The sequence below is a fragment of the Electrona antarctica genome (genome assembly GCF_951216825.1).
Source record: "Electrona antarctica genome assembly, chromosome: 10".
NCBI classification, from domain to species: domain Eukaryota; kingdom Metazoa; phylum Chordata; class Actinopteri; order Myctophiformes; family Myctophidae; genus Electrona; species Electrona antarctica.
In genome coordinates, this window is record NC_136791.1 from 11,257,361 (window position 1) to 11,265,748 (window position 8,388).

The following is an 8,388-nucleotide window of genomic DNA, read 5'->3' on the forward strand; positions in this document are numbered from 1 at the left end:
TGGGTTCATGAAAGGCACTATATAAATTCATGTTATTATTATTATTACACAATATTGGTGACCTATCATTGTTTGTTGTGCTACAGATAAGAGAACTTCTGACAAAAGGTAGGCTATATACTGCTTAACATGAGTACAGCAATTCCCACAAATCACCAGGACTTAATTTGTTTAGTTAATCGGAATCGGCTTGGTTATGTTCATCTATGCGTGCTAAAATAGTTTTTCCATACAATGAGAGTGAATGGAATCGATACTTCTGGTTCCTGGATCACTGAGCACAGTCGCTACAGATAAAGCTCATGATCCATCTTTACAACTTAAGGTTCCACTAATGTTCATTTGTCTGAGTGTTAGCGTGAAATACAGTCCACACCTCCAATTAAACACCAACACACATCATTCAGCTAATATCAGATGTAATTATTGTGTCCATATCTTGCATTCCTTGTGCTAGAGTATTCTTTGTGAAAAAACTGTATACATTAATACTTGCATTGTAATCCAAACATTCAAAAGATTGGCACACAGTATATACGGTAGTATAAATTCAGACTTCAAAGTTTGTGCAATGTGAGGATCAAATAATACCACAGCCAGTGTAGTGAAACTGAAAGTGGATCATTGTTGTTTTGAGTTCAGTTCTACTCGACAAACGCTTTGGCCACATGCATAATGTATATTCCAAACGCTATTAAAGCTAGACAAACAAGCAGGACCATGTTAACAGATCCCCCCCCTTACTGCCCACTGACACTCATCCTGGGGCTTGTTTGATCTGAACTTTGAGGACATCGCAACTCTGTGGCAACAAACAGACACCCTTGGGGACTTAATCGTTTTCTTCATTTTCAAAGGTCAACACATTGCCCCTGCTGACATAGCGCATACACTGTCGGTAGCAGCTGACAATGCGAGACTGGCCCAGCTTGATAGCCATAGACATGATGGCCATGCCAATGATGATGAAGAGTGAGGTAAGCATGAAGTAATTTGGGTGTTTGGGCACAATATCACCAAACCCAATTGGAGTCAAAATCATCAAACTCTGTTTCCCAAATGGGTAAAATCAGTCCAACAAATGAAATGTAGGCGAACACTACGATGAGAATCAGCACAAAAGGTACATTCAACTGTTCCATTTCACCTCCTATACCTGTGAAGTCCCAGATGGCGCATTTATTGGGTGGTGGGGGCATGCGGTCCAACTCTGGGCACGAGAGACTCCTGAGCAAGGGACCTTTTCTGGTGAAGTTCTCCCTAGCAAGAATCCTTTCAAAGATATCAGTGTTGTTACGGAGTTGTACTGACTTCTTTCTGACTTCATCTGCCTGGCTGTGGAGCACCTCCCGGATGTCCATGGGTTCACCAACCACAACGTTGTGGCTGAAGAGGAAGGTGCCATCATCCAGAGACCGGATTGTGCCACACCCTGCCTTGTCTTGGGCCTTTCGTGGGGACCACTTACGGTAGCAGAGGCTTTTACAGACTTTGTGGAGGCGGAGGTAGGTTGTTGACATCAACACAGCAAGCATGTCTCCTACATCACTGATAACCAGAAGCATCAGGGGGATGCCCACCATGGCATACAAGATACACGCCACCTTACCAGGTAGCGTCACTGGGTAGATCTCCCCATAACCTGCAACCAGAGTGAATGGGATCAGCTAATGTTAGGACGATAAGGCACAAAACAGTCGCCTTTTTAGACTGATACAAATCTTTTTCCCTATTGGACTCAAAAATTGTTAGAAATAGGTCAAATCTGCACACAATTACATAGCTCTGGTCCATAGCTCTAATGCGTTGCATTTAGAGCTGTTACTCTCGACTTCCGGGGCTCGCATGAATGCAGACCAGCCTCTCGTCTTTAGCGTAAATAAAAATAACGTTTTTCTACTCACCAAAACAAAGGCGGGTTGTGTCATTAGAAAGCCTACTTTCCTTAGTGGAAGCACTCTGAGCCCCCCACCACACGTATAAACGGTACTTTTTGGCCAAAAAGGGATTTTTTTTCACCGGAGGAAAAATATTCTCTATGAGGCAATTCTCTGGGCAATATCGGTAGAAGGTGCAGTGGAGTAACTAAAAGTATTTTTTTCCCGGTGTAAACAAAATCGCCTTTGGTCCAAAAAGTACCGTTTATACGTGTGGTGGGGGGCTCAGAGTGCTTCCACTAAGGAAAGTAGGCTTTCTAATGACACAACCCCGCCTTTGTTTTGGTGAGTAGCAAAAACTTTATTTTTATTTACGCTAAAGACAAGAGGCTGGTCTGCATTCATGGTCTGAGCCCCGGAAGTCGAGAGTAACATAGCTCTAAATGAAACGCATTAGAGCTATGGACCAGAGCTAACAATTACAGAAAGGAAATACACATAAGGCTATAGAGCGACGCAGTCCCGCCCCCGACGAGCGGCCCGGAAGAGAATTTCCAATCATTTTTCCCATTGACGTTTCAGAAAGTATGTATTTAAAGACCTTTAAAGCAAAGCCAACTCGGCTCCTGACAAATCATGACAACAAACACAATTTTTTGGGCCAAACAAATAATTAGAAAGAAGAAAAAAAGGGCAGGGTAAAACAGGGCATTTTCTGAGCATCACAAACCATTTAGTTTGTGTTGCCAGATTTGGTGCATAATTGTATGTTGTATTTCTTTATTGCTAACCTTATTAGATCTTCAATAGATTTTCTTAATAGTACGAGAATATATGAGATATGTAGGAGGATATCTGCCTTATTGTACACACTGAATCTTTACACTATCAACTTAATTGTACAAAACATATGTGCTATATACATGTATATAAAACAGTGTTTGTTACCAGTGATTTAGAGATACACATGTGAGATACAGCAATAGTGCAATATACAGGGATAATATTACATAATATGGCTGCCGCAACCTCAAACAACTTCTAATATACTTTTTGTGGTGATGTGAAAAAGCATTCTGCTCTCCTCTCCTCTTAGTGTTTTCCGTTCAGTGATTTGTGACCTTCATGTGGCTGACCAGCCATTAGCCATTAGCTTTTAGTTATTAGCTTGCTTCCTTTAACCATGTGCTATCATATAGCAGAAAGTAACACATCTCCTAATGTATGTTTACATGGTTGTTATTATTCTATCCATATCGACATACAGAGAGAACTCTGGCAATAAGATATAAATATATTTAATATAGATTTGATAATGAATCATATTTAAGTGTTTAATAAAAACACATTAATAAAATAAATGCATTAATACCTTGGTTTATGAATTTCTAACAATTCTAAATATGGATTCACTTGGATGGATTAAGATTTTTTTAAAGATGGAGTGCCATGATTTTTTTCCACCCTAAAACATGATCATCAGGTCTTATTGTTATATAAGGAGGAAGATTTTTTTCAAAAAAGTGTACAGTATTTGTTAAAATGTCATTTTTATGTGGGCACCCCCACCAGTTCATTAAGTATGCCTGGTTTGCCTGGTGGGTGGTGATGGGTGGTGATCCACCTGAAGTTAAGCCGCACCCACAGCTGTAGTTGTATGATAAAGGGGGAGGGGTTAGGGGAGGGGCTGACAATGTGATGTCACTATATTACTGTTTTTTTCATTGGCACATTTTACTGTCAAGGGTTCAGCCTCCAGGAAGAAACCCTAAATACAAAGGGAATACATCATTGGACATAAAAACGACTCCAGGGTGTCTAATGAAGTACTGTCACCTCATAGACACATGATTGTGGCACTCCATCTTTAAGATTTTTGATCTTCTAGTTTTGCTTCAATGCCAAAATAGAATTGGAAAACAGAATGAATCATTTCATAATTGCTGGCATTCACAAAAAAATATCCAAGTTTAAATTTGCTATTTGAAAAAAAGAATTATCCTATAATGACATGCCAAAAACAAACACCCGGTTGGAAGTGGTTAGAATAGCTGCTAAATAAACTAACAACGCATTGCTGAATTATGGCATACTGCAAATAGCCTAAAGACAGTTGCCAGATTCTGACATGAACAAGGTGTGGCTTTGTGACATATTGTCTACAAATACTGATGACAAAGCATTAGTTGTAACTCGCAGGCAGGCGCTACTGAAGCTGCAGCTATTGTTTGAAAGGGTTTATAAATGATAAATGACGCGATGATTCCTCAACAGAAATACTAAGTGTTTCATAAAAGCATGTGCTACATATTCCCTACTAGCACACAGCCATAATATAAACGACACAATACAATGGCACTGTCAAGGAAATAAATTAAATACATTAATAAATAATAAATATATACTATAACTTGTTTAGGGTTGCAGTTCGTGTAGAGGTGTAGACTATCGAGTACAACACCATTAATCACCTTCCCACAATTCAAAATGTCTAAACTTTAACATCAACTGTACTGTGAGTTTAGATGGAAAAGTGCTTGACAACTTCTCATGACACAATTCAAAATGTATAAACATTAACCTCAGCTAAGAGCTGGTGGGATATACGCTGCACAATGCATTGTGGGCTAATGGCATTGGGAGGACTGACTTGCATCAAACTTGGAAGACCACCCATAGACCATTCACATGGTGGCCAAGTTGGATTTTTGCATTGAACAAAATAACTTAATTTACTTAATGGCAAGATGGGCATTGGGCACCATGTGAATATGGTCTATGGACAACCAGTTGGTGAACAGTGATGAAAATAAATAATCAAATGTTTATTCATGTCCACGACTACACTAACACACTAACATACCAGCCGAGACACTTCTTGGTTCGTGGAACAGATTTCTGTCTGATTCTAATGACGAGGTCCTGGTTTGAATGGAAAATGTGATGAACTGTTACTCCTGGTAAATGTTTACTAATCATCAGTCTGGTATGAGCCTGTAGACCCACAGGGACTGGCAAGAAGCGGGCACTACCAGTGGTAGTCTACCACTGTGGCCATGCAGCACAGCTGTCTGCAGATAATGAGAAATACAACAGCCAACTCCTCACTTTTAGTGATTTAAGTTTGCATGTTCTGCTCTTTGTCTTCTGTTTGTGCTTGTGTAAGCGAACTGCAAATCTCCGGTGTTGACACAAATACACAAATGAACTGTTTACATTTTGTGGAAGTGAAAATCAGGCGTAGTGGTTGTGTGCATTTGCTAATGGTCAATGTCCGTGTGCAAGTTGACCATAGAGAGAGGGAGTTGCATCCAGAGTAGTATAAAAGAGAGTAATGACACTCCAGTTGACTCTCATTGTAACAATGGAATGCGGAAGTGATCATTCTATCTCAATGGAATAGTTCCAGCCATAGGAGCAATGTTTGGAACTATCGCCCATAGGCACCCGCTTTGCGGCGAGATCAAAGCGTGTCACCACTCTCTTACTACATTACTCTGGTTGCATCATGCTTTGATCTCTGCGCAAAGCGAGATGTTGCCTCCTGTAGTTCCAAACATTGGAACTCCCTCATTGAGGTAGAAAGAGAACTTCAGCATTCCATTTTTTTCAATGAGAGTCTATGCTAGTGACGTGACTTTCTCTCTCTCTCACTGTAAATCTCTCTGTATTAAGAGCATCTGCTAAATGCCTAAATTGTAAATTGTCTCTATGGGTCTGGGAGAACCATGCAGAACAGACGGAGTGTTACTCAGTCAGTGACTGACAGAGGTTTTATTAGTAGCCCTAAATTCTTGACTAGGGGGTCATGGTGGTCCGTTTAAGCCAAGGGGTCAATGACCCATTTTGAACCCCTGTGGCACAGGGCTTTGTGTCATTGTTCATCTAAAGTCCTGTAGTCCGGCATTCAGGCATTTTTGTTCTAAGTGGAAAATTTGGTATATCGTTATTTTTTTTTTTGGGAGGTAGGGTTTGTATCTATATACATACATTCATCACCCGGCTGTCAGCATTGAGCAATTTCTTTTATAGGGGGTTATGTGACCAGCTCAGTGGCCTTGTGGTTAGAGTGTCCGCCCTGAGACTGGGAGGTCGGGGTTCAATTCCCGGCCGGGTCATACCAAAGACTATAAAATGGGACCCAGTGCCTCCCTGCTTGACACTCAGCATCAAGGGTTGGATTGGGGGTAAGTCCCTGTGACATACTAGCGTCATGTCCAGGGGGTGTACATCAAGCTGCCTCACGCTACAGAAACAGGAGGTAAACTAGGGGTTTTTCATGATTCTGAATCCAACATTCCAACCATTAGTTTTGCACGAAAAACACTCCTTGGGCTAAATTCGGCCAGCCAAATGCGATGACCTCATCACATTTTCTGATGACAGCTATGGCCGTTTTTAGCCCAAGGAGTGTTTTTCGTGCATAACGAATGCTTGCAATGAATTCAGAATCATGAAAACCTCCTAGTTTGACACAACACATCACATGCTACTTAAAGCATAATGAAAATGTGAAAATGTTGCCAGGTGGATTCATGAATCTATGTATACTAGTCCTTACCCGTTCTGAATATATGAACAGCAAATTATGTTCAGTGTGGGTAATGTGATGTAATAGATCACATTACTGATAGGGGGGGAATTGTTTACAGATGGTCTTGGGAAGTTGGGTTGGGCACAAAACTGGTGACACGTGATTTGCGGGGAGATGAGTTGTTTTTGACGCAAATTAATGTAATTAAGATGATTGTTAGAATGTTTGGCGTGTGTAATGCGGGGCAGATTGAGGTTGGAGGACAGGGCTGCGCGGCGCTAGGTTCCGTGAGGCTGTCGTTGTGGCGTTGTGAGGAGGCGCTCTAGGCGAGCAGCTGTCTTGCTCTATGCTAGGGAAGGGACAGACTGACTGACAGACAGCGGTTCCTGAATTTAATAATGATAGACAATATTTTAGGCCAATAAAAAAACTATATATTCCACATTTCCCACTCCAAGCCTGGCTGCCAGACTACTGTAGGGGTAGGCCTATATTAAAACAGGTTGTCCTGAACATTGTGTCATGACATAAAGTGTGTTTATAAAAAATAAAACAGATTGTCCCATGCATGGTTGACTGGCTGATGTTATGGATGGATAGGCTGTCATAGGAGCAGGATGCTGCAAGCATCTTTACTGACTGGTATCATCAGGGCAATCACACAGCTGAGCACACAGTCATTAGAAGCAAAGTGCAAGATGAGCCACAAACCACAGGCAACACAGCACAGCCCACAACTTACAGAGGCTTTTCGTTCAGCCTATGTGAATAATGTAGCCTGGTTTGGCTGACTAGGCATTATTTCAATGAAATAACTAATTTAATTGAGATGTTAGTGATTAAGTGAAGTCGTTTGATTGGGTTAAATTATGACCTAAGAGTAGACTATAACAGCTGGGGAAATGGATAGCATACACAATAAACAGTAAACACAGTTTTGATTTCAACAAAGCAGCATATTAAAATAAAGAAAAAATTAGTAGGCTGTTAGGTCTATATATTATTATATAAGCATGAATAGGGCATGTAGCTACAGTACGTAGCCTATATATATATATATATCAACCCACGTGTATAACCTGTAGCAGCCTATACTTACCAACTGTGGTGAATACTGTGCAACAGAAGAACATTGAACCGGTGAAGGACCACCTGTGTGGGCTCTGAAGCCATTTGCCCTTGAAGTTTTCTCCGATGTAGGTCTTTACTTCATCCACTATGTTTTCACGTGAGTAGGATATGTTTTCTGAAATTAAAAGAGGCAATTGGGCTATTAACAATATTGGCCTGCCGCCTACCACGCCCTGCAGAGCACGGGTAGAAATGTAGCCTACTGCAAGTTTGATTAACTTTAGCGGCTTGTCAGAACAACATCCCAAATATAATTTACATTAGGTAAATGATTAAGTAAGTTAAGGACTTGGGCGACTTACGGGTTTTGTTCTGGACGGAGGTCACCATTTGTCCCAAGAACTGGTCATATTGCTCATCGTTGACGGTCTCAGCGTCTCCTTCGAGATAACTGAAAAGCAACGCTCCCAGGGCTGCATACCCGACCAGTGAAAGACAGAGAAAAAGATGAGGAAAGACTTTCCACATGCGCGCAGCACATTTGGACTTTAATTTAGAGGGTCTTCTTCTGAATCCTTTCACTGCCACCGACATCTTCCAGCCTCTGCGAGCTTCTTGATTCACAATTTACATGCGCTTAAGCGCCGTTAAGTCATCTTTTTGTTAAAGGCAGTCCTACTCCTGCGTCCTGCTGCGCGCTGCGCCCACTGCTAATGCACTGACTGAACGCACAGCAAGTCGTCATCCCACCCACACAGCCTACTTGAGGCCTCTTGGGAGACCATTAATTGTCTCGACCAGCTCATGCGAGCTTTTTGAAAAGAAGGATCACCCTAGTACTTCTTCGTCTTAACGCTATGGACCAGAGCTAGCTAGGAATCGGATCACTCAGAAATTTTGGGCACT

General features: G+C 41.4%; 1 protein-coding gene across 1 annotated transcript; it reads right to left on the reverse strand.

Moving 5' to 3' along the window:
* Positions 1–645: 645 nt before the first annotated feature.
* On the reverse strand, positions 646–8,076 carry kcnk18 (potassium channel, subfamily K, member 18; the record flags this gene model as incomplete). Its single annotated transcript, XM_079512195.1, is given in 4 exon segments — positions 646–1,030; positions 1,032–1,642; positions 7,511–7,657; positions 7,845–8,076. Coding segments are annotated over 4 exon segments (1,188 nt in total). The 3' UTR covers positions 646–832.
* Between the last annotated feature and the right edge of the window lie 312 nt (positions 8,077–8,388).